The sequence below is a fragment of the Phyllosticta citribraziliensis genome, assembly GCF_038025025.1.
Source record: "Phyllosticta citribraziliensis strain CPC 17464 chromosome Unknown J3D65scaffold_13, whole genome shotgun sequence".
Lineage (NCBI taxonomy): Eukaryota > Fungi > Ascomycota > Dothideomycetes > Botryosphaeriales > Phyllostictaceae > Phyllosticta > Phyllosticta citribraziliensis.
The window spans coordinates 271620-298677 of NW_027117350.1; the positions used below are offsets into that span (position 1 = coordinate 271620).

Consider the following 27058-nt stretch of genomic DNA (forward strand, 5'->3'; position numbering starts at 1 on the left):
AATAGCAGCAGCAGTAGCTGCAGACTGCGGTTGGAATGTTCGTTTTTCTTCTGTGTTGCTATACCCACACCATAGCTCTTTGCCCTACCATTTCCTTATGTCATGTACTGCACCATCATGTGACTGAAAAATTTCATTCTGTTTAATGTGTCATTGGCATGTTGGGTTGATTTGATGGATGTCGTTGTGGTGGTGTGCATAGGGTCGGCCAGAGAGGCGGTTCGGAATCTGGTTCCCTTGGAGGGCAGGATCGAGTTTAGCGAGCGACGCCGGAATCTGGAATCCGACGGCAACAGCTAATGTATATATCGTCCGCAACCTCACCTCTTCCTGCCATCAGACGTATGAGGATGTCGATGCTTCTTGCCATGCTTTCTTGTCGCCCAACACGTGAAATGGATCACTTGGTACTCCCGTCGACTTCGCCGTCTTGTTCGCTCGTCCTCCACGACCGGTCTTTCGCTGATGGATGAGAAAGACGATGATGTTGCTGACATGCTTCTAGACGGTCAATTTTCTTTTCTCTGTTTCCTTTGTCGTCTGCTTGATACCTTGGTGTCTTGGAGAGCTGAAGGTGGTCCGCTAGAAGCTATCGTCGCGGCTAGCGGACCCCTCTCTACCACGTTTCTTTCAAGTCATTCTCCTTTCCAAGTCGAGAAAAACAAGATCAAAAGCTCCTTTCCAAAGCCTCTTCCGACCCAGTCGGCTTCTAGAGTCCTTCCCAACGACCACCTGTTCCACCGACATGTTGGTGTTCGCAGCCCCTCACGCTGGGCGGTGGCTCCCCCTCGGAAAACGCGCGACCGACGGCGGCGGCGGCTGGCGCAGGGCGTCCGGTTATCGACGCAATCGCCGGCGACGGCAAAAGCGTTGGCTAATTGGCATTACCCACACCGGGTCGCTGATATGAGCGGCAGGCCTGATGAGGATACGTGGCATGCGAAGAGCGTGGAGTTGCGCATGGTCGACAGGCTGCGTCTTGTTCCGGTGCTCCGGCGCGAAAGGGGACGGTGCCAAGCTGCCGCTGACGTCGCGTGACGGGGCCGAGGAGTACCGCACAGGCGGGAACGAGGGGATGAGGGGTCTTGTTTACCACTCTGCACCAGCACGCCCGACTCTCTGCACGCCAACAGCTTCTTCTTGGCCAACGGCCTCCTATCGTCCAAAGGCAAACGGCCACCATGATGGGAAGCCAATATGGCCTCCCGCGGCTTCCAGGCTCACACGGCTCCGTGCCGTGCCCATTCACCGCGCTTCCGGGAGCGACTCGGTCTCTGGCCCATCGAGATCCGCTTGCCATTACATGAGCTAAACTGCACTACCCGTCGGTTTCGGTCTAGCCGGGGCCTCTTATCGGGACCTGGTGGGTGGCTGCATCCTGCCCGTCCGCGCACATGCACTGCCTGTCCTCCGTTGTGAGCAAATTGTGGGAGCCCCGCTGTGCTTGCGTCGGCACGCTGATGAGCTGATGGGGGGCGGTCGACGGGAGCCATCGGCAGCGTATAAAGAGCTGCCTCTGCGCCGTTCCCATCCGTCTCCTTTTCCTGTACCAAACGCCCAGTCTTTGCTGCCATTGCACCTCCTGCGCCTTTCCATCTCGTTCGCCGCAAAGACTCAGGGGCCATTGCCCAGAACCAAACATTTTCTCCAACCTTCTCAACTCGTGAGTCGTCTTTTGTCGCCCGCCATGGACTCGATGTGGTTCAAGGGCTGCAATGCTGTGTGTATCATGTTTTGACGGCGTACGCAGTGTTCACCATCCTTTCGCCGGCCGACGCACTTCCCCTGCTGGAGGAGCATCGGATTCCCCCTACATCAGATAAACTAGTGCACTGAACCACCCAACCCCGAATCTCTACACATCCAACATGGCTCCCCACGCAGACTGCGACGTTGCCAACGGCAATGGCCGCTCGGCTTCTGCCCAGGCCGGCGAAATCTTTGCGGTGAACTCGCCCAACGTGTCCTACACCGACAACGAAATCAACACCAAGTACACCTACCGCACCACGGCAATCGAGACGGCCGAGGATGGCAAGCTTCTCGCCACGCCCAAGGAGAGTGTGTACGACTTCAAGGTCGACCGCAAGGTCCCCAAGGTCGGCATGATGCTCGTTGGATGGGGCGGCAACAACGGCACCACCGTCACGGCGGGCATCATCGCCAACAAGCGCGGTCTTGTCTGGGACACTCGCGAGGGCAAGCAAGCTGCGAACTACTACGGCTCTCTGATCATGGCCTCGACCGTCAAGATTGGCACCGACGCAAAGACCGGCAAGGACGTCAACATTCCCTTCAACAAGCTCGTGCCCATGGTCCACCCCAACGACCTCGTGGTTGGCGGATGGGACATTAGCGGCATGAACCTCGCCGAAGCCATGGACCGGGCTTGCGTGCTCGAGCCGGCCCTCAAGCAGCTCGTCCGCAAGGAGATGACTGGCATGAAGCCGCTTCCAAGCGTCTATTACCCAGACTTTATTGCTGCCAACCAAGAGGACCGCGCCGACAATGTGCTCCCTGGCTCTGTCGCCTGCTGGGAGCACGTTGAGAAGATTCGCCAGGACATTCGCGACTTCAAGGCCGCTAATGGCCTTGACAAGGTGATTGTGCAGTGGACTGCCAACACGGAGCGCTATGCCGACATTGTGCCTGGCGTCAACGACACGGCGGACAACCTACTCGCGTCCATCAAGGCTGGCCATGCCGAGGTGTCGCCTTCGACCGTCTTCGCTGTGGCGTCGATTCTCGAAGGCACGCCGTTCATCAATGGTTCGCCTCAGAACACTTTTGTGCCCGGTGCTCTTGAGCTCGCCGACAAGCATTCCGCTTTTATCGGCGGCGATGACTTCAAGTCGGGACAGACCAAGATGAAGTCGGCGTTGGTCGAGTTCATGATCAACGCGGGCATCAAGCTGACGTCGATTGCATCCTACAACCACCTGGGCAACAACGACGGCAAGAACCTGTCTTCGCAGAAGCAGTTCCGCAGCAAGGAAATCAGCAAGAGCAACGTCGTCGATGACATGGTGGCCGCCAACCATCTGCTGTACGAGCCCGACGAGCACCCGGACCACACGGTCGTCATCAAGTACATGCCCGCCGTCGGTGACAACAAGCGCGCCCTCGACGAGTACTACGCCCAAATTTTCATGGGCGGCCATCAGACCATTAGCATCTTCAATGTCTGCGAGGATAGCTTGCTGGCTAGTCCCTTGATCATTGATCTGGTGCTCGTGGCGGAGATGATGACGCGCATACAGTGGAGGCGCGAGGACGAGGATTTCAAGGGTTTCCACTCGGTGCTGAGCGTTCTGAGCTTCATGCTCAAGGTCAGTCGATTTCATCCATCATCAAAAGCTGTTTGCTAACATTCCTGCCCAGGCTCCGCTTACGCCGCCCGGCACGCCCGTCGTCAACGCGCTGGGCAAGCAGCGCAACGCCGTCTTGAACATTTTCCGCGCTTGTGTCGGCCTCGAGCCCGAAAACGACATGACGCTGGAGCACAAGCTGTTTGCTTGAGCTGCATCGCTATGTAAGGTAGGTAATGGCAAGGGCTGCGCGCTGAGTTCAACATGAGTGCTTGTGGTCGAGGAGGAAGCTTGCTTCAACGCAACGCGATGGATTGAATTCTGACTCCAGTCGCTCATTCAATACAAAACTTCCCGAGTCAATTTCTGGCCTGTGTTGCTGTGCGCCATGGTAAATGAGGTGCAAAACTCACTCGTCGAGGCTCGGCCCACGCTCCAACCTCACCCTCACATCGAGCATGCAGGTCTCGAGAAACTTCCCACTTTCCTCCATCCACACCCCGCTCATCCTCTTTTTTCACCCCACCACCACCCAATGCCTTCCCAATCCGCATCCATCCATCCTACTTCAGCCCCCAAAAGTCCTCTTCGCCCAGCGCGCCGCCACCACCACCCACAAGCAGCAATTCATCGAGCGCAACCCTCCCAACACCGTCCTCCTCCATGCCTTCAACGTACATCCCCGGCGATGGCTTCACCGCCAGCGAGCGCATAATCACGAAGCCCAGACCGCCAAGATACGCAACAGAGTACACGCAGCCCTTCGCCGCAGCGCCCGGCACGCGCCCCTACACCGCCGTCGCCATTGCCTCGCTCGCGCCCAGCAGCGCCGCCGTCACCTTTTCCGGACGTGTCGTCAACGTCTTCCACTACCCCAACAACGCCAGCAGCAACGGAGGCGGCAGCAGCGGTAGTTCACCGCGCGCGGCGACGGGCTGCCTGCGCCTAATCCTGCGCGGCCTCGATGGCACCGGTCTCGTTACTGTGCGCCTCTGGTATGCTGACACTGCCTACCCGATGCGCTTGGGTACGAGAGTCGCCGTGTGGACGACGCATGTCGGCATCAGCGAGGACGGCAAGTTGGCGCCGCCGGTGGCGCGGCTTTGCGCGAGCGTGTTCCCTGAGCGCGATCGTGGGTGCCATGTGCAGGTGATTCAAGAGGACAGCGGCGGGGAAGAGAGGCCAAGGGGTTCTGGTGAGACGTGGAGGAGGGAGGCTGTGAAGGCGGAGCTGATGACGCTGGAGAGATTTGCCCAGGGGGGCTTTGATGATGAGCGGATGGGTGAGGTGGTCAGGGTTGTGGTGTGCGTTAAGAGTGTGGGCGTGAGGAAGAAAGGTTTGCCGTTCTCCCTCCTGTCATCACCCGCTCTGGTGCCCCGAAAGAGCAAGGAACCCCAAGTCCAAGGCGAAGGAGAAGAAGAAGAGGCACAAGACAAAGACACTCCTCACCTACTCACACTCCCCACCCGCAGTAACCCGCAAGGATAACACACCCACGACCAACCTCACGGTCCACCTCTTCGACAACACAGCCACCGAAGCAACGCTGACCCTCTGGGACTACTCGACGCACTCGGCCGCCGCCTGGTCGCCCGGCCGCACCATCCTCCTCCTCACGAACCCCGGCAACCGCTCCAACGCCGCGGCGTCCAAGCTCTGGCTCAACCTCACGTCGTCGTCGACCGTCGACGTCGACCCGCCCGTCCGCGATGCCCTGTGGCTGCGCGCCTACGCGGCGCGTATGCGCAAGAGGGGCCACATCAATCCGGCGTTCCCAATGAGCCGCTTTGCGTCGCTATTCAGCAGCGTCCCTGCAACCAACGCGGTCAACAATGCCAACAACGCCGACACCAAAGCCAATGGCAGGCGCGAAGAGCAGAAGACCATCCTCACGCCCGCAAACTGCATCCTCCACACGCTCGCATCCCTCGACGCCTTCGCGCGGCGCCACCCTTCCGTCACACTGACAGGCTACCTCTCCGTGCTGCTGGCGCCACTCAACCTCGTCTCGCTGCACCAGCGCGGCCAGCTGCTGAGCGGGCAGTGCGCGCGGTGCGACTATCCCCTCTTCGCCAATGTGCCTAGCGTTGCGTGCCCTTCTTGCTCCTCTACCTCCTCTCCAGATGGCACCTCCGACTTGAGCGTCAACAACAACAACGGCAACAGTTATACTGGAGAACAGGGCAATGGTGATCATGATTACGGTGACAAAGTGATGGTGCCTCTTCGCCTCAACCCCCGCGCCATCGGCACCATACACGACGAAACAGGCAGCATGACATCGGGCAAGCTCATCTGGTATGAGGAAGCATGGGCGCAGCTCTTCGGCCTCTGCGCGAGGGAGTTGGCGACGCTGGATAGAGAGACGCTGCGGGCGCTGGAGGCAAGGTGTGCGTGGGTGCGGGTGAGTCTGTTTGTGGGGCTGTGTGGAGAAGAGGGGTGGGACGAAGGTGATGGTGGTGTGGACGAGGGGGAGAGGGAGCGGGGAGCGGGAAAGGGGATGGGGATGGTGGGGAAGGAGAAGGAGAAGGGAGAGGAGGTTGTCAGGTTGTATGTTTTGGGCGTCTCGTTGTAGGAGGGAGAGGGCGGAGGGAGATGAGGCGGAGAGGGCCAGAGCTGAGGAGCGAGGATGCACACAAACCCACCGCCGAAAGAACCATCGAACCGACGACACACGACACCCCAGCATTTGCTACATTTGCAACATTCGCCGATATACTGGAACAACTACACCCAACTTTTCAACCACGCATCAATCACTTTCCCGACTCCCAGCTCCATCGTCTCCAAATCGCTTTGCCAACGAACACCGAAGCTTCTCTACTTGCTGCCGCAATCGCATTGCACAATTGATGTTTACTAGATACTCTCTTCGTCTATAGCTAGTTAGCTTTTGTAATTGCTCTACCCATCCAACTGGCCTGTCAAGTACGTGAAGCGTGCATACAGTCTACGTGGAAAGTGAGACGAAGGTAGAAGGACAAGCATCAAGATGGAGAGGAGGAAGAACAAGAGTGGAGCATCACTTGAATAGACAAGATTACTGTAGCTTGTGTGTGCGGGTGTCAGGGGTCCTATGGGCGGGTTCAAAGGCGGGTTTTATCAACTTTCCCGAGGAATACACATCCTTCAAACACACTGATTCATCTGCATTCATTGATGTGTCCACAAAGACAACAACGTATCTGACGGCTCGAGTACTCTCCTTCACCCAATTCCTCTCTCCAAGCGCATCGAAAGAAAGGTGACAGAAAAACAACTAGAAACGGAGAGGGGGCAAGGACTTCAACTCAACATCTGCTCCCGCCGTCACTCCCAATCGGGGAGAGTCAAGGAAGCGTGGAAAACAAAAAGTGCGCCGATCCAGTCAGAGGTATAATCCCGCAAAAGAGCCCACCGCCGTCTGTCTGTATCTCTCCGCGCAAAACGCCAAAACGGTCAAAGGTGAGGAGAGAAAGGGGTGTGGCAAAACGGTACTGTTGGTACAGGAGGGGAGAATCTGAGAGTAGTAGTGGAGAACAGAGGGACGGAGAGAATATGAGGGGGAGAGGGGACTTTTGTCAATTCAAGAACGGCCGCAAAGCAGGAAATGAAGAGGGAGGAGAAAGGGTTAGTAGTGTCTTCGTATGGGGCGGGGGAAAGGCGGCGTAGTGCTTCCGGCGCCCGCGCCGCCAGGCTCGGTCAGGCCCAGTTGTAGCAAGCTCTGCTGCGAGTCTGCCATTTCGCGGATGCGCTTGATGAGATTGCTGGCGCAAAAAATACAAGTCAGCTCACCAAGTTTCGTGGCATTTTTCAGACAAAAGGGGGGGGGGGGGAGACTCACGTCACCGGCAAGTGGCTCCTAGACTCTTCCGATTTGACCAGCTCAATCGCCTCTTTCCTCCTCGTGTCGTGCTGATCCAAGTGTTCGGCAATCAGCACCTGCGAAGGCTCGGTGCTGGCGCCGTACACTTTGTGCACGCAGCCGTCGATGGTGCAGCGCCAGATGTCACCCGGCGAGTTCGCCTCGATGGACGGCGGCGCCTCTGACTTGATGGACGGTAAGAAGCTTGCAAGTGGTGTGTTGACCCGCGAGCTGCGGTTGGTGACGGGCGTTTTCCACCGCAGCGGCAGTGATTCTTTGCTATCTTCCTGATCCGAGTCCGGAGGGGAGAGGCCTTGGGTCGTCTGTACCCGATCCCGAGTTGTCGAGCGCTTGCGTTGGCTCACTTCCCAGTCAGCCTGAGGTTTGCGCTTGTGTGGCGAAAGGGGATCCTGATCTTCCGACTCGTCATTGTCCTCTTCTCCGCTGCTTCTGTGGTGTGATTTGCCGCCGCTGCTGGCGCCTTTTCCGGAGTAGTTTGCACTATTCTTGGGCCGCAGGATTGAGGACCTGCCTTTTCTTGCGCGTCGGCGCACTTCTTGAATGTCTTCTTCCGAGCTTGACTCTATTCCTTGGCTGGTTGGTAGGACTGGTTGCGGGTCTGGCAACGGCTCTCTTCTCCGACAGACCTTGAGCTCTGAAGCCCTTTTCAGGGCCACCGGGGAAAGGCGAGCTGTCAACAATTCGGCATAGACCGTAGTCTCGGTCCACGGCACGGTTGGCCTTTTTTTGTGCGCCATCATCCACACCAAGTTGGACGCATGAGCCCGTATGTAATCTGCCGCCAAACTCTCATCGTCCACTTCGTATCTCCTGGTCATGATCTTGGCGCAATTTTCGACAGTGAGGTCGTCTTGCGACAGAATTCCCTGGGCGTGGGCCTTTTGAACCATTTCCCACAGCACCTTTGTTTCCCACCAATTATTATCCTTCTTTGGCGGTCCATTGCTTTTGTTCAATGGTGCGGCGTTTATGGGAGTTGGCCGCGCAGAAGAAGTCTGCGCGGTTGAAGCATCGGTCATCTCAACATCTGGGGCAGCCTCAGCAACCTTGGGCTTGCTTGCCGGCTGTGTCTTTTGCTTTCTTTCGATGCGCTTCTTTCCCGCCTTCTTGCGCACCATGTCCGCATGGCTGTCCGGAAACTTGGCCTTGAGGTGCAAATAGATGTCCGTGTACATCCACGGCGGGCCATTATCCGCGTTGAGCATAGATAGGAGCAAAAAGTCTCGATGCTCGTATATCGTCTCCTGGACCGCTTTCGCGCTCTGGTATTCCTTGGGCATGTCTTTCGCGACGCGCTGGAATATCGCCTTGGCGCTGCCGTCCTGTACGCCCTTTTGGTAGAGGTCCCCAATGTGGTAAAGCAAGTTGATTGCTGCAACCATGCCTTCGAAGATGCTCTCATAACTGCGCGACGGGTGCAACTTAAACCAGCCAGCATCGCCCAGTGCCCATACTGCGACCTCGCCGTCTGCGTACTGGCCATATGCAAAGCGTGTAACGTTGCGAACTTCAATCACGGTATTGCGGGGTTGGGAGTTGCGCAGAAGGTGGGCCTGTTCCGGCGCCACGGTCTTGAGGCGGCCGACGACAGTAACTGGCGAGAGGTTGTCTGTGTGTAATAGCGTCGTTAGGCTCTTTGTCTCATCATCGCATACTTTGGCGTTTTCGAGGATAAACTCCTCCCAGTCGTTCTCGTTGGTGATGGAGGGGTGTCGCGGCCTCAGGACTTCGGACTCGTGAACGGGCATCTTGGTGTAAGATTGTCGTGTATCAACGCGACATTCGACATTGACATGCTGGTGTAGCGCGCGTCGCAAAGAGGAAAGGCGATGATGGAGAGCGGAGGTGAAGCGGAGATGGACCGCCTGGTGGAACTTGAACCGCGGGCGCGTCTTCCGCGGCGAGGATCTGTGCGCGCGCCATCATTGGGTTCAGCGGCCGGTGATTGGCCGGCGCCTTTTCTCGTCCCAAAAGTCCAGCTTCTTTTCCTTGCCCTGCTGGACTTCCTCTCCATGACATCACACTACCTTGAGAGAGTGATTGCTTCGCGATTGATTATGGCACGCGTCAACGCCCCCCATGTGCTCCAAGGAGTCTTTGGTATGTAAAGGCCAAAACCAGAAGATGCGCCAGAGCTAATGAACAGACTGCAGCGATCAACAAGCCGACGATTGAAAAGCCCAAAGACCCCATGGACCACATGAGCTCGCAAAAGGTGCTGGATGAGGTTAGCGCGCAATTCAACAGCTCATCCACCTTCCAACCCCTCCTCAAAGAACAGCAAAAGAGCGTTAAAGAGTGGAGGCGGGAGAACAACCGCCGACCCAAAGGCCCCAACCGCACCAAAAACGTCAAGATCGGACACGGCGGCACACTGGACCCATTAGCGACTGGCATTCTCGTCGTCGGAATAGGCAATGGCACAAAATCGTTATCGCAGTTCCTCGGTGGCTGCTCCAAGACGTACGAGGCGACAGTCCTGTTCGGCGCAACGTCCGACTCGTTCGACGTGTGCGGCAAGATCTTGAAGCGCGGACCCTACGGCCACATCACCAAGGAGCTGATTGAAAAGACGCTGGACGTGTACCGCGGCAAGTTCACGCAAAAGCCGCCCATCTTCTCGGCCATCAAGGTCAACGGCAAGAAGATGTACGAGTACGCGCGCGAGGGCAAGGAGATTCCCGACCTGGACGAACGCCCCGTCGAGGTGTCGGAGCTGGAGCTGCTCGAATTCATGCCCGGCGGCACCCACGGCCAGAAGTACGTTTTGGAGAACGCGTCGGCGGAGCCCGAGGCCCCGGAGGAGATGAAGGCAAACGCGGACAAGTTGGTCGAAGCGTCGCTGTCCAAAATCACGAGGGAATACCGCGCTGCGCGGAAACAGCAGAACGCGCAGGAGGAGCCGGCCGACAAGTCGACCGACGATGCTGCCGCGTCTCAGGACCTCAAGAGGAAACGCGACGGCGAGCAAGACCAAGACAGCGAGCTTCCGACCAAGAAGACACACGCCGACGACTCCGCTTCCGCAACCGCCGCCCCCGACACAACATCCGCCTCCTCCTCGCCCCTCACCGACGGCACGCAAGCCCCCGCCGCTCGCATCCGCATCACTGCGTCCTCGGGCTTCTACGTGCGCAGCTTCATCCACGAGCTCGCCGTCGCCATGGACAGCATCGCCGTCATGACGGCGCTCAAGCGCACCAAGCAGGCGCACTTCGAGCTCGGCAAGAACGTCCTCGAGTGGGACGAACTGAAGGCCGGCGAGCAGGTCTGGGGCCCCAAGGTGCGCCAGTATCTTTGGGAGTGGATGGATGCTGAGGAGAGCAATGGGGATGTTACGGTGAGGGAGCAGGGCGCGTCACGACCGTGGAATGGAGAGCAGAGCGAGAGGAAGCGGGCCGCGCAGGAGGAGAGGAAACCGGAGAGGGAGAGGGGAAATAGGGGTTGGGAGAAGGCGGCGTCTCCGCCGAGGAACCAGAGTCGTGAGAGAAGGTCGAAGACACCGGAAAAGAGGGGCGAGGCACCGGCAACAACGACGCAGCAGAGGAGCTCCAAGACGGAGTTGGACGATGACGACGATTGGGGTGACATGTAAGCATGGGTGGCTGCACTTTGTTTTCTGGGGGCTTCTGGCTTCACTTCTTCATCTTCTCTCATCCCAGCCAGCGGGCTCGGACATGACAATAAAAACTCATTTCCCAGCATGCAACCCGGGACATCATGAATGACTTGGCACGTAACACCGCTCAGTCAACCAAGCAAAGATCCAACATATCAAGCATTCATTTCGGCCGCGCGCGCACAAACGCGCAGCTGCTATGGCGCCAAGGTATTCAGCTATGCAAAGAAAGTCCAATCCAACGCTATGTATAGAGATTCCAAAGCGCGATCAAATGAGATGACCCAGATAAGAACAGGGAGGACGCTTGATGTGCAGCGCTCCGCAAAACGCCAAATTGAATGGATGTCCGTCTAGGAGAGAACGCCAAGAGATAAAAGGCTGCCCGGAAAGATTCACAAGTGAAATGAAATGGAATAGAAGACGGGAGAGAGGTTTAAGCCGACGGGTATCAATGTGCGTGATTTGCAACCGAACCGCCAGTCTCCTTATCTTGCCTTGCAGCACCCTGCGACGCACTTAGTGCGCAGAGTCGCCCGCAAGCGTCGCTGCGTCGCCGGGCAGCTCCTCTTCCTTCGATTCCTCGTGGTTGATGAAGACGAAACTACCCAGGACGACAATGGCGCCGAGCCAGTAAATCCAGTTGCTCGTCTGGCCATTGATAAAGATCTGGCCGATGAGCGAGCAAGGAATCGTCATGCTCAAGCCGACGGTCACAATCAGGGGGCTGGTCAGCAGCATGGAGTAGGCCCAGCAGAAGTCCGAGACGAGCGACGACACGCTGTTGACGAGGACAATGGCGAGGACGCGCGCGGTCGGCGGCATGGTGAAGGGCTCGATGCCCGTCAGGTGCAGGATGACGAGGCCCGGCCACAGCAGCACGACGTTGAACAGGCCGACCAGCCCGAAGAATAGCGGCATGCTGACGCGGCTTTCGTCGCCGATGCGCTTCTTCATGAGCACGGCGTAGAAGCCGTACATGACGGCCGACAGGAAGGCGAGGAAGTCGCCGAGCGCGATCTCAGCGCCGGATTTAGCGGGAAAGGTCCCGCGGTTGGCGTCCGAGTTGTTGGTCCCGGATATGTCGACGGTGGAGATTAGGACTATGCCCATGAGGGAGGCTAGGACGCCGATGAGCTTGCGCACTGTGAATTGCTCGACGCCGATGAAGGCGCCGCAGAGCAGCGTCCAGATGCTGGAAGTCGAGGTGAGGATTGTGGACGAGGCGACTGTCGTATGTTCGAGGCACGCTGCGGTGAAGTAGTTTGCCTGTAAATTCGCACACGGCGTACGATTAGCGGTGCCCTTCTCTTTTCCGTCCCGAAGAGGAGCCCATGGCGATGCCAGTAGCTGCGGACCTCTTCTTCAATCACATACCGCGAACCACAGCCAGCAAAACTCGAAGCTCAAGCGCGCCGTCTCCATTAACGTCAACTTGGCATCCACCTCCTCGTTGTCCCCAGTGAGCAGCGTCCCAGAGTTGGCCATGCCCTCCTCCTCCAGCGATGACACACCGGGGGTCAGAAACCGCTCGCGCTCCTCCGCCTGCTCCTCCTCAGCGGGCGAAGTGCGCCGCAGCTTGAAGCCGCTCTTTACCACGTTCGCCAGGGCCTGAATCTTGGCCGGGTCCCGCTTCCATTGCCGCGCGAGTACCGGCACTAGCGGGATTATGAAAAATGCCGTGTTGACGTAGGTTACAAAGTACGGCTTCGAATACGTATTGTCCGCGAAGATGGTCTGCGTGTGGTTGTTAGCAAATTTCCCAACAAGTGCAACGAGCGGTGCGGCGCATTTACGCTGGCCAAAAAGTTGGACGCTGTCCATAGCACCACAGTCACTAGCAGTAGGGCGATCCCAAGCGTGTGACGCCATGCGTGTGGCAGCATGCTGCCTCTACGGCTCCACGTTCTCTTTCCAAAGGATGTTGTTGAGAGGGCGGACGAGGAGCGCGCGGGGCCGGCGGGGCGGAATGGAATTGCGGCGTCCATGGCGGATTACCAACGCTTTGTGCTCCGCAGAGGGCGACTGGTGGGAATGGGGATAAGGAACGACCGGGGTAACAGGACGGAAAATGCACGATGATAAGGAGCGATGTGGTTTGCCGACATGGGCCTTGTGTCCGCGGGGCCAGGGTTTAAGAAGAGGGCGTCTCCGAATGAACATTACCAGATGCGGATCCAGCGCATGGGGGGGGAGAAGAAGGAGTTGCGATGTTCAGCTGCGGTGGTGCAGTGGGCGAGGAGAGTCGGGTTGATCTGCCTGGTCCCGGTCCGCAGCGCAGGAGCACGAGCGGCGGCACTTTCGGCTGGGGGCTCTTCCTCGCGCCAACTCGACGCCAACGGAACCGAACCAAACCCCGTGCCACAGATCGCCGAATGCCGCCCCCGCGCGGCCATCTCGTCATGTGTAGCTGTCACGCTTGGGGGTTCACTGCTGTTGACGACGTGTTGCAGATACTATGTACAGTGCTCGACTACCTAACCGTCCACCAGCCAAGAATGCGGCCCTCCTGCACTGCTGGGAAACCGTGAAACAAATGAAGCCTGAAAACGCCTTGGCCATGAATCTCAATCAGTCATGTAACATGTCCTTTGCTGTATTCGCGTTCTATACAAGAACCTATGCAGCTGCTTGCCAATTACCGATGCTAACAGGCACAGCCGTCCCGGTCGTTGTCGAGGTTGATGGGTATCGTGTCGGGGAAGTCTTGGTTGAAGTCGCTGGCCTCTTCCTGTGCAAGAGCCTGTCTTGCAATGACTGCGCCGCCGTTAGTCATGTCTTACTGGCGACCGCTGCAGTGTGTTCACCTTCAAAAGCTTGCTCGACGTTGATGGCCTCCTTGGCGCTAGTCTCAAAATAGGGGATGCCACCCTTGGAGTTGCAGAAGGCCATGGCGCGCTTGGTTGAAATCTAGAGCCCAGTTAGTCACGCTCCAAATTTGAGCGACGATGGACCATACCATGCGCTTGCTCTCCTCGACGTCAATCTTGTTGCCAATGACGACCTGCTCCAAATCAGTACACGACCATGGCAACCAAAAACGGAGACGGCGTACAAATGGGAAGCTCTCAGGGTCCATAGGACTGGCCTGGATAAGAAACTCGTCGCGCCAGCTGTCGAGCGTATCGAAACTCTTTGCGTTGTTCACGTCGTAGACCAGCACACAGCAGTCGGCTCCGCGATAAAAGGCCACGCCGAGAGACTGGAAGCGTTCCTGGCCCGCAGTATCCCACAACTGTATCCAAAATCAGCCTTTAGTGCTCTGCGCTCGTCTTGTATATCCACACACCTGCATGGTAACCAGGCGATCGTCAACCAGGACTTCTTTCGTCAAGAAATCGGCACCAATCGTCGCCTTGTAGCTTGCGCTGAATTTCTTGTTGACCTATAGCGAGCGGGTCGTCAACTTCCGTTGCGGAGAGGCGGGCGCGTAGGAAACGCGGTCGGAAGCGTCAAAGGGATGCATACGTATTGGTTCATTAAGCTCGTCTTGCCGACGCCGCTGTCACCAAGGATAATAACCTGTCAAGCCTGTCAGTATGCAGGCTAGCAGGTCTGAGACTGCGGAGGCAAACCTTGAGCAGGACCTTCCTCCTTGAAGCCATGGTCGGCGAGTCGACCTGTCGGTGGTGGCTAGGTGCGTGGTATAGGGTGTCTGAGATGGGGCGACAAGATTGGAATGGCAGGCGAGAGGCGATGCGAGCGATGCGCCGGGCGATCTGCAGGCAAACGGAGGTCGAGTGTTTTGCAGGACAGAATGTGGGCGTTGTTGGTCAAGGGTTGATTGACTGAGGTGGGCTAGCTGCAGGCGGCGGGCACGAGGGAGAGTGGACTGCGGTGGACGTCAGGTCGGTGAAGCTAAAGCTTGGCTGACGGCGCTCCGCTTTCGTTGGCCCGGCGAACGGCCACCCCAGTCGAGCCCTTTCAGGCCGTCGCTCACTCGCTGGTACCTCTCTGCGGTAGACACCATCTTCTTTGATAAGCCCTCTCGCTACTTGCTCCTTCATTTCCTTCAAAGTCGTCGCATGAACGCTCGAACTGCGCTGGAAGGACAGCCTTGGCACCCGCAGCACACAACAAAGTGACGTCAAGCACTCCCCCATCCGGATAGCTGGCAGAGGGGAAAGCCACCTCCCACGACTCGCCCTCCGCCGTTCTCTCACTTTCTCTTCTGCAGTACGACGCCGAACCACACTTCCGAGCCTATCCACTTGCGACCCCTCTCGCTGATCCGGCCGTCCCTCAACATTTCCTCGTCGACCGCCCGCTCTAGCACGTTGCCAACAACCGCCAACCCTTCCCTTTGTGCCGCGTACACCGTCTCCTCGATCCCGTGTACCCAACTCTTCCCCCTCACCTTGATCTTTCTCCCTTCCTCGTCGGTTGAGACGAATCCTGCTTGCGCTTTTGCACCCATGGCCGGATGCATGTTGGTCACCAGTGCGTACCCGTCCGGCCGCAACAGTCGCGACAGAGATTGGAAAAAATCCGGCAGCGGAACATGCTCAACGACGAGCGTGGAAATGACGCCATGAGCCGGACCGGGCAAAGCATGCGGCGACGAACTGGGATCATTCGGGTGCAAGATATCATGCTGTACAAGTCTGAGTTCGACTCGCGTTGCTGATTTGGTTGCGGTGCTGGCAGGCGTGCGTGTCAGACATCTTTCCTCCTCCAGGCCGAGTACACCCTGAATTTAAGCCCTGCGAAGACATACCCAAGCTTTTTGCGCGCCTCGTCCAGCATCTTGGCCGATGCGTCCACCCCCCTCACGTCCACTTGAGTTGCTTCGGGTAGATGCTGGTCCCAGGGGAAATCCAGAAGCTTCATCGTGTTGCGCCCTGTGCCGCAACCCAGGTCCGTTACTCTGAGCGGCTCGTTTACTGCTTGCTCGCCCAACGCGCTTGGGCATATCAGGTCGAGAAACTGTGGGAGTAGCTTCTCCATCTCCATGTCGTCTATGGCCTGTAGAACGTTGCCGTCCGTGTCGTAAACTGATGCCCATGCGTCATAGGCTGAGGTGGTGTCCATGTAGCGGACTGGCATGTGCGGTTCCTTCCAGACTGACTTCTGCGCAGCTGGTACTGATGATGATGAAGTCTTGGGAGCGGTTGATGGGTCACTGGGGCGGTCGTGCATCGCACTCATGTCGTAAATCTCAGTTTCCGTCGTGGAGAATGATTCCGAGTCTTGCGTCTGATGTGCGGAAAGGTCGACCAAGGATGCGTCGAATGTGGCATTGAGAGATAGACAGGTCATCTTGCAAGTGGTGGATGCAGTCTATTAATAGAGTATTGATTGGTTGTTATTTGTCTGTTGGAGAGAAGAGTAACAGTTTCGACTCCAGAGGAGTTTTAGAGGAGGGGCAACAGGGTAAATACTACGATCTCCTTTCCGCTCGTGACCGCGCGCCACAGCGTGAAGCACTACGCCAGGCGTCGTCCTGCAGTGTCTCATGACTCACTACCGACTCTCTTTGCGTTTCCTCCTGCAGCGTCTGGCGTCAACGACGAATGAGAGGCGCCGAAGGAGGCAACAGGATCCGTGGGATGCAATTGGTTTTGCCGCGAGGTGTCCGCAGCCCGCGCTCACATCACAGCGTCTAGTGTATCTTTCCTCTTTGCAATCTCATTTGAAGAATGCTCCAAAAATGCGCTCCTGGTGCCTCACCAACTTCTGCCTCGCACGCACCGCATTTCCCAGCCTGCTCTCCTTCCATCCCGCGCCCAGATCCTGCAGCAGCAGCAGATGCGTGTAGGCGAAGACGGCGGCGTCAAGTAGGCCGGGCCGTGGAGCACCAAAGAACCACTGATCCGCGCCTAGCACGGTTTCGAGCGCGCGGAAAGCGTCTTCGGCTTCTGTGTAGATGGCTTCCGCGTCGATAACGGCGCCGTGTTTGAGGAGCTCGCGCTCGGCGGCCAGGCGCAGGTCGTGCGCTATCGAGGCCCGGACAAAGGCGTTGGTCGAGGTTGATTCAATGTACAGCGGATGCGCTATGGAGTCGAAGTTGGGTGTCAAGTAGAGCGTGTAGAGCTGTAGCAGACAAATTGTTAGCTGCTGCATGGCGACTGTCTCAGGGCCAATCGTGCTTACCCATGCGCGCCGTATGCTGCGGTCAATGAGAGACGTGTAAGCTTCTAAGCGCACGTCCTCTGGCTCTTCGACAGCGTTGGCGCTGTTCTCCTCCACCCATTTCTGCAGCTTTCCAGAAGGGACTGGCTTGGGCTGGTCGTGGACGGTGTTGTACGCCCCGGCAGGAAGGAGGAATGGAAGCGCACCGCTAGGGGAGGCATGGTTGCTTGAGGCGACAGTGTGGAAGTCAATGCTATTGAACTTCAGATACGCCTGGGATGCAAAGTCAGCGAAGTTTCAGGGCATTGCGAAATCGCAGCGCGACGGAGGATGGCTTACCTGCCACTTTAGACAGGCTGGATTGAACGAGGCTCCGCCGTCCAGAGCTCCATCTTCAGTCAAGAACACGTAGAGGGCATGCTGGTCCCGGTTTCGCGGGGCGCGACTAGGGAGGTCGCATGCGGGATAGGTGACGAGGGGGAACTTGTCGAAGAGGGCCTTGATCGGGCGCGGAACAGTCGCAAGACGGCTGAAGATATTGCCGCTCTTTGGTGGATCTTGTTGGGAGGGTCGTCGCGACGGTGTCTCGCGACTTTTTGAATCAGGGTCACCTGGTGCTGGCATTGTTGCCGTCCATGACGGATGAGTCGTGGCTGTTGTTCTTCAGAGCTCAGTTCGCAGACCCCTGCGGCTAAACTCCGCAAAATTGACCATTACTCCGATCAACGTCATAGCTTTTCCATTCCCAAACACCTCCCTTAGGTTCATTGACTTCGACTGGTGCTTATTTTCGATCCTATCCTCCTCGAAATTACATGGTTACATGGTAACATTTCCCGTCTTTCTAAAAGACTTGCTCTCCGATTTCGACCTTCACCAAGTCTCAAGTTTCACAGCATCCGGCCTCATCGGTACACTTTGCGCACTACACCGAGGCCATCGTCAGGTTCAAGCTCTGGTCTGCCGTTGACCCTCCATGCTCCAATAAAGCAAACACATACTCGCCCTTCTCCAACTCAAAGACATACTGCCGATTGAGTATCGGTAAAAACCGGTCAACATCCAGGTTCATGGCGACAGTCCGACTCTCTCCGGCCTCCAAATACACCCGCTGGAAAGCCACGAGCTGCTTCACTGGCTGAGTGATCTGTGAGACTCGCTGCAAAAGATAGACCTGAGCGACGTAGCTGCCAACCAAAGACCCGGTATTTTCCACCTCGACAGAGAATGTGATGGCATCGCCATTCGTAAAGGTTGACGAGCCGGCGCCACCACCCGACACAGCAGCCGATGTCGACACAGCTTTGAAGCCGGTGACCTTGAAGCCCGTATAAGAAAGGCCGTATCCAAAGGGGTATGTGGGCCTCCAATCAATGTCGACGAATGTTACGTTGTGCGCAGTCTTCTTGTAATTGTAGTAGACCGGCAGCTGCCCCGTTTCCGCAGGTACACTCAAAGGTACCCGGCCTCCCGGATTCACTTCACCAAAGAGGACGTCAGCTATTGCCTGTCCTCCCATTTGTCCTGGGAAAAAGGCAGTGAGCACCGCGCTGGATTTGTTGTAATACTCTGGAATGGCAAAGGGCCTGCCGCCCTGCAAGACGAGGACGACTGGCTTGCCGAGTGCAAAGATGGCATCCGCAAGCACAGTCTGGTTTGGTGACAGGCCCAGCGTTCCGCGGTCCCCGCCTTCGCCGTCGGAATTCCACGCTGCACCAACGGAGAGAACAATCACATCTGCTGACGCTGCCGTGGCGACCGCTTTGTCCACGGGAGATGAGCTGTCGACCAAATTCCAGAAGAGAATCACTTCTGCATTGATCGAGTTTTGGTTGGCGATCTTCCGAAAGGTGTTGTAAGCCTGGTACTCGATCCGGATGCTGTGTTCAGCCCCCGGCCTGAACAACAATGGCGACGAGCCTGGAGGCGCAGCTGTGTTATCCAGTCCTTTTGCGATATTCGACAAGATGTTACCATCTTTGGACTGGGTCGAGTTGGCGAAGAGCTGGCCGTCAACAAACAGCTTTGCCGTTGTGTTTGGACTGACTGCCACGCCCAGCCACCCCTCAATTTCGCCGTCTACCGGTACTTGGAGCTGGCCCTCCCAGATGACGCTGAAGTTGTTGGACGGCAGACCCGACGGCGGATAGAGTCCCCAGTCGAGAACCGGGATTTCTTTTCTAGAGACGGCAGGCTCCTGGAACTCTGTGTCCGCGAAATATGTCGCTTGTAGCCCTCCGGAAGAGCCATTTGTCGACAAAAGGTATCCTGGTATTGGGTACTGCGCGTTGTAGACCCAGCTATTCGCTCCCCAACTGGACACAACCTGGACATCCGACTCCTTCGCCAGATTCGCCAAAATACCCTGCCGCAGTGTGACGGCATTGGAGATTGGATACGCGCCGAATGTTCCAGAGTAATCGCCATAGTTCAAAGTGTCGCCAAAAGGCCCTATTATTGCCAGCTTTTGCTTCTCTATGAGCTGCAGAGGCAACGTCTGGTTGCGATTCTCCAACAACACGATGCTCTTCTGCGCTGCTTCGAGAGTCAGCGGCACGTGCTCCGCTGTTAAAGAGTAAGGATCAATCTCATCTGGTATGTTCGGATCAGAGAAAAGCCCCAAGTCATACTTTACTCCCAGGATCTTCCGCACATCTGCCACGAGTTTTTCGACGGGTACTGTGTGGTTCTTGACAGAATCAACAATGATCTCTCCAAAATCTTCCAGCGAATAGTCGTAGTACTGAATCATTCCGCCAGCATTCAACCACTGCTGGAGAGAGTCGTTTCTATTCTTTGACACAAAGTGTCTTTCATGTAGCATCTCCAGTGCTGTCTCAAATCGGGAGGATCAGTTCTCAGCAACAGCAGGTTCGGCGTTTGAAGACTAACCGGCATCGTCGGATATGACGAATCCGTCGAACCCCCATGACGAAAGAGCTTCATATAGCATCGGACTCACGTGTGCAGGCACATCATCAACCTCATTATACGACATCATTACTCCCCTAGCACCACCAAGTTCGATGGCAGCTTTGAAGGGTGTCAGGAGCTCTCCAAGGATCTCTCGATTCCCATGTCCCATCCATGGCGCAGCATTGATACCCGACTGCGGCGCGCCATAAGCTGCAAAGTGCTACATCTCAATCAGCGATTATGATAGGCTTATGAGTTGCAGCGGGGTAGAACTGACCTTGACCAATGGCACAACAGCATCCGGATCTGCCCATGAGCCGTTCTTGGAGAGTCCAGAAGCAAAGGCTACGCCCATGTGTGAAGTCAAGACCTTGTCTTCGCCCCAAGCTTCCTGAACTCTTCCAAAACGAGGATCCTTTCCGAGGTCAAGTACAGGAGCAAGACAGGCGTGGATACCAATGGACCGGGCCTCAGTGCCAATCGCTCGGCCGACGCGGTAGACCAGATCAGCGTCGAAACTTGCAGCCATCGCAATGGCTTGCGGGAACATAGACTGATTGTACGACGCAACCCCGTGCAGACACTCTGCAAAGTGCATGAACGGGATTTTCAGCCTGGCTTTTTCAGAGTCGAGTCTCTGTAGGCCATTGTATCGCGACTTGTTCATTGGATACCTTAAGCGGTCAGTTTGAGGTAACCAGAGTCAGGTCTAACGGACCAATCGTGAATGTTTCCAACCGGAGAGCTTGGAGAAAAGCTCATTGCTTCGTCTTGGTGGAAAGTGAGCTGGTGTTTCCACACATGTCTGGCTTTACTCTCACCGTAGCGGGCATTGTCCGAGTCCTTCCCAACAATCCCGTCTCCGAACATCAAATGGAGTTGGAGAACTATTCAAGCATCAGCATACACGTCATCTCAAAGCTCGACTGTGACCGCGAGGCCGGGATTTTGAGAATCAGAAACAGTCAAGCTCGGCTGCAACGGCAGCCAATGTCTAGCTCCCGCCGCAAATGGACCAATCATGCTGGCAGTGTGCCTGGATTACCTTATACCACTCGGATCAAGCCTCGGCATGTTTTAGAAAAGCAAGGAAGCAGTAATGCAGAGGGAGACAGCTGTGCAGCGTAATGGCTCGCCCTGCTTACCTAAATCCTCAACCGTCATATTCGAAAGCAGAGAGTCGAGGAAAATGGATTTGTCGGATGCTGGTGTGGCTTCATTTTGGAAATTGGGGCCACCGAGAGAGGTCCCGCTGAATATCGAGGCTGCTGCTGTGTTCTGAGGAAAAAAGAAAGAACTCAACAACACAACCAGGAAGAGTCCTGGAAATTCCATCATGACAAAAAATGGTCACTGGCGACGAAAACCAAAACAGAGAGCGCGTTGTTCGAACTAATGAATAACAGGGTTTCGCTAACCACGGACCAGATAAGCTTCTTGGGAAGCTTTAGAGGCTCTACTACCCCTCTCGCATCCCCATATTTTCCAACTCTGTTACCAAATGGAGTAGAGTGTTAGCGAGACAACGGAGTAAACCGTGCGCCATCATGGTTCGTGGTGATGATGGGCGGGGGTCAAGGTACGTGAGAACGAGCTCATCATTGGACAAAGCACCATAGCCGAACCAATAGCCAACAGGCTGCTTGCGTTTAACGTTGGAACCAACAAGAGTGGCATTGTCTGATCAGAGGGTGGTAAAGCAGAGTGACAGCAGACGACGGAACGAGCACCTTGAAAGTCGGAGGCGGAGCGGGGTACCTGCCCAAGCCGTTCAACCGTCCGAGTCCGAAAGTGCGAACCAAAGCGGGATCTTCTCTCAACCATCCATATCCATCGCCATATCCTGCTACTTGTCAGGTCTTCCCCGCTTCATGCAGTTGTCCTGTTGTCGAACACCGCCTGGTCGCGACTGCCAAAATGACGTCCTCCAGAATCCGGCAATGCGGTAACGCGGCATCCCGCCCAGGCCTGCCAATGCATCTTGCAGTCTGCCGTCCGCTGCAGCGCCTTCCTGGGCCGCAGTGTTCTACTTGGCACTTGGGATGTACCCGTCAACTAAACCGGGTAGGCTAAGAAGCTTTTCGCCTTCGCGCGCTCATAGACGCCTTGGAGAGGGGTAGACACTTTAAAATACGCCCACAAGTTCGTCGTCCATTTTTGTTCATTGTGTTGCGACCTATCCATCCTCTCTTCACATGCGAGGCAGAACCACGATGGCTGCAAGGGGTTTCTCGGTCGTTGTAGCGGCCATATACCTGGTTGGTGCTGCGACACGGGTCCAAGGGCAAGGAGTATCTGATACTGGCTTCGACGTATTTGATTTTATCGATCCATTCATTGGCACGGACAATGGAGGTGAATATCCCTGCGTTCAAACTGAAAGGGACGTAAGAAGCTGATTTTGATAAGGCCATGTCCACCCCGGTGCCACACTTCCCTTCGGCATGGTGAAGGCATCGGCCGATGTGTACGGCGAAAATCAAGGAGGGTTTTCCAGCGACAACAGCACCATTATCGGGTTCAGCCACATGCATGATTCCGGCACCGGTGGAGTACGACCTTTCCAAGTTTCTATGATGCAAGCAGTTTTTTGACCGATATCAGAGCCCCTCCCTCGGACTGTTCCCCATTTTTCCTCAATCGGGCTGTCCAGACGACGATCTGAACAGATGCGAGTGGGCATATCTGGATCGTCGCGTGCAAAGAATCAACGGCACAGCCAAGGCAACTCCGGGCTATTTTGCAGTCACTCTGAATACTTCGATTCAGGGTGAAGTGACGGTCACCAACCACACGGCGCTTTATCGATTCACGTTTCCTGATGACCCAGTCCCTCAGAATGGATTTGGGTCAATTGGCAGCTCAACCATTCCACTGAGCCCTGTGCTGCTGATTGACCTGATTGATTTGCCAAGGTCAAGGAGCAACGGTACTATCGCAGTCGATCCTACTTCCGGCCGGATCAGCGGATTTGGGACTTTCAATCCCAGTTTCGGAATAGGCTCATACAATGCGTATGTCTGTGCCGACTTCAGAGGCGCCGAGCTGCGAGATACTGGACTTTTCAAAAACAATCGAGCTGGAAACGATCCAAAATCGCAGTCAGTTGTAAAAGATGGCGTCAACGGCGACGGCAGTGACGGCGGCGACACTCAGCTGCCAGTCGGCGCCTTTGTTCAGTTCAACAAGCCTGACAGCAACAACCAGATTTTTGTCCGTGTTGGAATGAGCTTCATCAGCACCGAGAAGGCTTGCCAGAACGCTGAGAAAGAGATTCCATCATTCGACTTTGAGGCCGTCCAGACTTCCGCGGAGGATGCTTGGAGGAAAAAGTTGAGCCCGATTTCGATTGACGCTACTGGTGTCAACGAATCGCTCCAAACCACATTTTGGAGTGGATTGTACAGAACTTTTCTCTCTCCGCAGGATTACACTGGAGAAAATCCGCTCTGGGATAGCGACGAACCGTACTACGACTCGTACTATTGCATCTGGGACTCTTACCGCAGCATCCACCCGCTCTTGACTATCACGGACCCGCAGTCCCAGACTCTGATGATACGCAGCTTGATTGATATTTATGTTCACGAGGGATATCTTCCAGACTGTCGCATGAGGTAAGCCACTCCATCATGAATTTCACACAGAAACTGATTGTCCGCAGTCTCTGCAAAGGCTTCACGCAAGGCGGCTCCAATGCAGATGTGGTCCTGACAGACTCTTATTTGAAGAACATTACAGATGGAGTCGATTGGCAAAAGGGGTATGAAGCTGTTGTCAAGGACGCCGAAGTTGAGCCCCTGAATTGGGCTGTTGAAGGCCGCGGCGGTCTCAAAAGCTGGAAAGAATTGAAGTACATTCCCACAGACGACTACGATCCTTACGGAGTAGGCCCTTTCACCAGATCCATCTCTCGCACGGTAGAATATGCATACAATGACTTCACCATTGCACTTCTCGCCCGAGCGCTTGGAAACATAGCCGACTTTGAAAAATACCTCGAGCGCTCGACGTATTGGAAGAACATGTTCAAAGCAGACCAGGTACGTGCCCAAACCCGTACCCATACGATACCATCTGACAAAAGCAGGTCTCTTTCATCAATGAAACCAACACCGGCTTCGTCGGCTTCCTACAACCACGATTTCTCAACGGGACTTTTGGATTTCAGGATCCAATTTTTTGCTCGTCGCTTCTCAATTTCACATCGTGTTATCTCAATTCCAAAGGCCATGAGACGTACGAAGGATCGGCTTGGCTCTACACTTTCTACGTCCCGCAAGACATGGCAACGCTCATCACAACGCTCGGTGGACCCGAAGCCTTCACGCGGCGCCTACAGTACCTACACTACACATACAACTTGCTCTACATTGGTGATGAGCAGGCCTTCCTAACCGTTTACCTGGGCCACTACTCCGGGCGCCCAGGCGTATCGTCCGACCTCGCGCACTTCTACATCCCCGCGCAATTCAACGACTCCATCATCGGCATCCCCGGCAACGACGATAGCGGCGCCATGGGCTCTTTCTCCACCTTCTCCATGCTCGGCTTCTTCCCCGTCGCCGGCCAGGACGTGTACCTTATCATCCCGCCCTTCTTCCCCGAAATCAACGTCACGTCGCCCGTCACGGGCAAGGTCGCGACTGTCCGCAACATCGGCTTCGACCCGTCCTATCGCGCGCGATATGTCCAGAGTGCCCGCTTGGACGGCCAGAATTACACGCGTAATTGGATTGGCCATCGCTTTTTTCTCGAGGGCGGCCTGCTCGAGTTGGAGCTGGGCGAGAGCGAGAGCGATTGGGGGACCCGGCCGGAGGACCTGCCGCCGAGCGCTAGCACGAGTTTTGGCAGCGGTGGTGGTGGCAGCGGAGGCGCGCTGAAGAGGAGTGCAGACGAGCTCAAAGTTAGAGGCGGGATGCAGGAGTTTGGCTCGTTTGGGTTGTAAGTGTGCAGCGCATGAGGCAGAGAAGCTTAATTATGTTGGCTGTGGTTGTTGTAATTGACATGCTTTGTGGGATGCAAAATGATCAAGCGCCGCCTTCCTTGACGAGCACTAATTTCACCCGCCTGTTAACTACGCGCAAACTGACTGGCTCACTGCGTCACATGCCTGTGCCAAAGTGTCCAGCTAATCAATCAATCCTCTTCGTCGAGAAAGATACAGAGCTGCAACGAGCATAGCGAGAAAAAACTGTGATTCCGCGACTGCAAATTGTGTCAACGCATCTCCGTTGTTTGTACGCGCGTGTATAAAATCGCAAACACTTTTGACCGGTTAACGAATTCTTGCTGCGTTCGAAGTTAGCCAACCTGCCGCCTCTGGTCTAGCGAGCTGCTGCTAATTGGCCCGTCTCGCAGATGTCGGTCCGCAACGGGCAGTTTTTCTCCCGTCTGTGCACATTTCGTTTAAGCGCGACTTTTGCTGTGGCGGAATGCGGGGGGGCTGGTTAATTTTCTGCGCGCATCCGGCATGCATAAATGCGTTGCGGGTGGTATCTGCCCGCAGCAGCCGAAGAATTTGGCAGGTAGAGTGCATCGTGAGTGGAATTTGAGTAATGGAGGCTGGCGGGATTGTTTTTGGATGGGAATTGATCAAGTCAGTTCGCAGCAATGGGGTCATGGAATTAGTGAGATGGTTCGGCAGAAGGAATTGGATTGCTATTAGATAGACTATGTGCGCAGCCGTCTAGGCGCCTTGTCTGGGTTGTCATCAAAGATAGTTGGACAAGTTGTGTGTATAGGTCGTTTCGTCGTCGTGAAAGTGTTTCCTCCTCAAGGATTGAATGAGGGTCATGAAAAAAAAAAAAAAAAAAAAGTAAAATACGCTGCAGCAAATCGTGATTTTCAGAAGAAGCAAAAGTCAACAAGTAAGAAAGAAGTCAAAAGTCGTAGCTCTCAGAGCAAAGGATCGTGTCGTGCCCTTGGCAACAGATCGTAACATAAGATCGAACGTGTTTTCGTGAATAAAGAGGCCATGGAAAAGATCTTAGTATGTGCTGAAGTGCGCTTCGGCGTCGATCGAAGCGGCGAGGCCGGCAATGTTGTCCAGGTCAATTTGCGTGATGGCGCGCGCGCGGACAGCGGCGTTGATGGTGGCAAGGTTGTTCAAGTCCTTCAGAACCACGGTCACAGTGTTGGCAACAGTGTTTGCGGCAGTCTTGGTGGTTGCAGCGACGGCGTAGCGGACATTGGAGCGCAGGCCATTAGCGATCTGAGCAAGGCAGTCCAGCTGGGCTTGTGTGACAGATTCGGACGCAACAGCTCCAACGATCTTGATAAGGTTGTTTGTGTCGACGGTGGTGACGTTCACGGCAGCGCCGGTAGCGGAGCTGACACTTGTTGCAATGGTGGAGATATCGCGGGCGTGGAGCACAACTCCGGCGTGAGTGCGAATCGCAACACAGAGTCTGGCAATGTTGTCGAGGTCCACTTGGACGACGGTGTCCGCGGCGATCCAAGCCTGAATCTTCTGGATGTTGGCAATGTCTGAGCCAGTTGCAGCGATGGCCGCGCCCAAGCCAGCAAACAGACCACCAGCCAGTCCAAGAGTAGGGTCCCGAGGCTGGTTGGAGGCACCGACAGCGACTACGGTGCCAGTTCCGAGGTTTGCGGCAATCCTGCCCAAAGTGTCGAGCTCAACCCTCGTACAGACGTTGAGGGCGACAGCGCTGGCAAGGTAGACGAGGTTTGCGACGTCCGAGTAGGTGACTGCAGCAAGGCCAGCAGCTGCTCCTGCGCCAGCAACGATAGAGCGTGCGTTGACTCCGGCAGACGCATCCAAGTTGGCGTTGGCGCCAGCTTGCACTGCAGTTCCGCCGACAGCAAGGCCAGCAGCAGCCTGAGCCTGGGCGACTGCGTCGACTTGAAGTCCTGTTCCGCGCTCCTCAATGGCTTGGATGTCTTCATTGGAGATGGTCGAATCGCGTCTCTTCACCGGCGCACCGTAGGTCGCAGCGCCAAAGGCAAGAATGGTAGTGAAAGTCTGGAAGGTGTGCATTTTGAAATTTTGGAGGAGGAAAAGGAGAAGAGGGAAATGGAAACCGAAGCGAAGTTGATTGAGTTTGAAGTGAGAAGCTGTGTACTGAGAGTGGATGCTGATGGAAAACAATGTTCGCAGCTGGAATGTGCGACTTTTATGTGTTCTTCGAGATAGAGGAAAAATTGAGGACCCTGGTTCCGACAATCTGGATTACACCCGCAGCCAAGGAGTTTCCGGAGCTTGAACAGACGTCCCTCGACGGGTTTGCCAGACAACCGGTAACAAAGGGCGAAAAA

The 27058-nt window shown here is 55.9% G+C and overlaps 11 protein-coding genes across 11 annotated transcripts; 4 read left to right on the plus strand and 7 right to left on the minus strand.

The window, feature by feature from the left end:
* Positions 1–1750: 1750 nt before the first annotated feature.
* J3D65DRAFT_639036 (myo-inositol-1-phosphate synthase) lies at positions 1751–3670 on the plus strand. Its single transcript, XM_066801674.1, has 2 exons — positions 1751–3329; positions 3382–3670. The coding sequence occupies exons 1-2, from the start codon at positions 1869–1871 to the stop codon at positions 3517–3519; spliced, it is 1599 nt and encodes a 532-aa protein (XP_066650712.1). The 5' UTR covers positions 1751–1868; the 3' UTR covers positions 3520–3670.
* Positions 3671–6224, plus strand: J3D65DRAFT_662167 (uncharacterized protein). The gene is made up of 2 exons (XM_066802620.1): positions 3671–4644; positions 4694–6224. Exons 1-2 carry the CDS (start codon positions 3972–3974, stop codon positions 5881–5883), a joined length of 1863 nt encoding a protein of 620 aa, XP_066650713.1. The 5' UTR covers positions 3671–3971; the 3' UTR covers positions 5884–6224.
* A 219-nt stretch (positions 6225–6443) lies between these two features.
* Positions 6444–9029, minus strand: J3D65DRAFT_596479 (uncharacterized protein). Its single transcript, XM_066797840.1, has 2 exons — positions 7132–9029; positions 6444–7054 (listed from the first exon to the last, which is right to left on the minus strand). Exons 1-2 carry the CDS (start codon positions 8919–8921, stop codon positions 6919–6921), a joined length of 1926 nt encoding a protein of 641 aa, XP_066650714.1. The 5' UTR covers positions 8922–9029; the 3' UTR covers positions 6444–6918.
* A 122-nt stretch (positions 9030–9151) lies between these two features.
* J3D65DRAFT_662169 (pseudouridine synthase) lies at positions 9152–10875 on the plus strand. Its single transcript, XM_066802621.1, has 2 exons — positions 9152–9273; positions 9327–10875. Exons 1-2 carry the CDS (start codon positions 9186–9188, stop codon positions 10766–10768), a joined length of 1530 nt encoding a protein of 509 aa, XP_066650715.1. The 5' UTR covers positions 9152–9185; the 3' UTR covers positions 10769–10875.
* Positions 10876–11311: 436 nt separating this feature from the next.
* On the minus strand, positions 11312–12678 carry J3D65DRAFT_561041 (uncharacterized protein; the record flags this gene model as incomplete). Its single annotated transcript, XM_066797497.1, has 3 exons — positions 11312–12061; positions 12170–12529; positions 12589–12678. 3 exons carry the CDS (start codon positions 12676–12678, stop codon positions 11312–11314), a joined length of 1200 nt encoding a protein of 399 aa, XP_066650716.1.
* Positions 12679–13356: 678 nt separating this feature from the next.
* On the minus strand, positions 13357–14481 carry J3D65DRAFT_131231 (small GTPase superfamily). Its single transcript, XM_066793891.1, has 7 exons — positions 14368–14481; positions 14261–14314; positions 14082–14177; positions 13848–14027; positions 13752–13796; positions 13600–13702; positions 13357–13549 (listed from the first exon to the last, which is right to left on the minus strand). Exons 1-7 carry the CDS (start codon positions 14395–14397, stop codon positions 13440–13442), a joined length of 618 nt encoding a protein of 205 aa, XP_066650717.1. The 5' UTR covers positions 14398–14481; the 3' UTR covers positions 13357–13439.
* A 193-nt stretch (positions 14482–14674) lies between these two features.
* Positions 14675–16235, minus strand: J3D65DRAFT_131337 (S-adenosyl-L-methionine-dependent methyltransferase). Its single transcript, XM_066793892.1, has 2 exons — positions 15510–16235; positions 14675–15432 (listed from the first exon to the last, which is right to left on the minus strand). The coding sequence occupies exons 1-2, from the start codon at positions 16049–16051 to the stop codon at positions 14952–14954; spliced, it is 1023 nt and encodes a 340-aa protein (XP_066650718.1). The 5' UTR covers positions 16052–16235; the 3' UTR covers positions 14675–14951.
* On the minus strand, positions 16133–17513 carry J3D65DRAFT_578650 (uncharacterized protein). Its single transcript, XM_066797686.1, has 3 exons — positions 17204–17513; positions 16886–17137; positions 16133–16825 (listed from the first exon to the last, which is right to left on the minus strand). Exons 1-3 carry the CDS (start codon positions 17486–17488, stop codon positions 16421–16423), a joined length of 942 nt encoding a protein of 313 aa, XP_066650719.1. The 5' UTR covers positions 17489–17513; the 3' UTR covers positions 16133–16420.
* Positions 17514–17560: 47 nt separating this feature from the next.
* J3D65DRAFT_639055 (glycoside hydrolase family 3 protein) lies at positions 17561–21187 on the minus strand. Its single transcript, XM_066801675.1, has 6 exons — positions 20926–21187; positions 20602–20667; positions 20499–20550; positions 20058–20454; positions 19757–20000; positions 17561–19696 (listed from the first exon to the last, which is right to left on the minus strand). Exons 1-6 carry the CDS (start codon positions 21116–21118, stop codon positions 17790–17792), a joined length of 2859 nt encoding a protein of 952 aa, XP_066650720.1. The 5' UTR covers positions 21119–21187; the 3' UTR covers positions 17561–17789.
* Positions 21188–21993: 806 nt separating this feature from the next.
* Positions 21994–24728, plus strand: J3D65DRAFT_606913 (alpha-1,2-mannosidase, putative subfamily; the record flags this gene model as incomplete). The annotated part of the gene is made up of 5 exons (XM_066798469.1): positions 21994–22135; positions 22190–22332; positions 22385–23397; positions 23445–23823; positions 23871–24728. 5 exons carry the CDS (start codon positions 21994–21996, stop codon positions 24726–24728), a joined length of 2535 nt encoding a protein of 844 aa, XP_066650721.1.
* Positions 24729–25419: 691 nt separating this feature from the next.
* J3D65DRAFT_639063 (uncharacterized protein) lies at positions 25420–26848 on the minus strand. Its single transcript, XM_066801676.1, has one exon. It carries the CDS (start codon positions 26778–26780, stop codon positions 25770–25772), a length of 1011 nt encoding a protein of 336 aa, XP_066650722.1. The 5' UTR covers positions 26781–26848; the 3' UTR covers positions 25420–25769.
* Positions 26849–27058: the final 210 nt, after the last annotated feature.

Coding starts and splice junctions, on each gene's coding strand:
- J3D65DRAFT_639036 (XM_066801674.1), top strand. CDS start 1,869: ATGGCTCCCCACGCAGACTGCGACGTTGCCAACGGCAATGGCCGCTCG. Junction 3,330..3,381: donor TTCTGAGCTTCATGCTCAAG/GTCAGTCGATTT, acceptor ATTCCTGCCCAG/GCTCCGCTTACGCCGCCCGG.
- J3D65DRAFT_662167 (XM_066802620.1), top strand. CDS start 3,972: ATGCCTTCAACGTACATCCCCGGCGATGGCTTCACCGCCAGCGAGCGC. Junction 4,645..4,693: donor TGTGGGCGTGAGGAAGAAAG/GTTTGCCGTTCT, acceptor GCCCCGAAAGAG/CAAGGAACCCCAAGTCCAAG.
- J3D65DRAFT_596479 (XM_066797840.1), bottom strand. CDS start 8,921: ATGCCCGTTCACGAGTCCGAAGTCCTGAGGCCGCGACACCCCTCCATC. Junction 7,055..7,131: donor AGGAGCCACTTGCCGGTGAC/GTGAGTCTCCCC, acceptor TTTTTGCGCCAG/CAATCTCATCAAGCGCATCC.
- J3D65DRAFT_662169 (XM_066802621.1), top strand. CDS start 9,186: ATGACATCACACTACCTTGAGAGAGTGATTGCTTCGCGATTGATTATG. Junction 9,274..9,326: donor TGTGCTCCAAGGAGTCTTTG/GTATGTAAAGGC, acceptor AACAGACTGCAG/CGATCAACAAGCCGACGATT.
- J3D65DRAFT_131231 (XM_066793891.1), bottom strand. CDS start 14,397: ATGGCTTCAAGGAGGAAGGTCCTGCTCAAG. Junction 14,028..14,081: donor ATCGCCTGGTTACCATGCAG/GTGTGTGGATAT, acceptor TTTTGGATACAG/TTGTGGGATACTGCGGGCCA. Junction 13,550..13,599: donor CGTCGAGCAAGCTTTTGAAG/GTGAACACACTG, acceptor ACGGCGGCGCAG/TCATTGCAAGACAGGCTCTT.
- J3D65DRAFT_131337 (XM_066793892.1), bottom strand. CDS start 16,051: ATGACCTGTCTATCTCTCAATGCCACATTCGACGCATCCTTGGTCGAC. Junction 15,433..15,509: donor GAGGCGCGCAAAAAGCTTGG/GTATGTCTTCGC, acceptor CACGCCTGCCAG/CACCGCAACCAAATCAGCAA.
- J3D65DRAFT_578650 (XM_066797686.1), bottom strand. CDS start 17,488: ATGCCAGCACCAGGTGACCCTGATTCAAAAAGTCGCGAGACACCGTCG. Junction 17,138..17,203: donor CAGCCTGTCTAAAGTGGCAG/GTAAGCCATCCT, acceptor TTTGCATCCCAG/GCGTATCTGAAGTTCAATAG. Junction 16,826..16,885: donor GCAGCATACGGCGCGCATGG/GTAAGCACGATT, acceptor TGTCTGCTACAG/CTCTACACGCTCTACTTGAC.
- J3D65DRAFT_639055 (XM_066801675.1), bottom strand. CDS start 21,118: ATGATGGAATTTCCAGGACTCTTCCTGGTTGTGTTGTTGAGTTCTTTC. Junction 20,551..20,601: donor CTCGGACAATGCCCGCTACG/GTGAGAGTAAAG, acceptor CTTTCCACCAAG/ACGAAGCAATGAGCTTTTCT. Junction 20,001..20,057: donor CTGTTGTGCCATTGGTCAAG/GTCAGTTCTACC, acceptor ATTGAGATGTAG/CACTTTGCAGCTTATGGCGC.
- J3D65DRAFT_639063 (XM_066801676.1), bottom strand. CDS start 26,780: ATGCACACCTTCCAGACTTTCACTACCATTCTTGCCTTTGGCGCTGCG.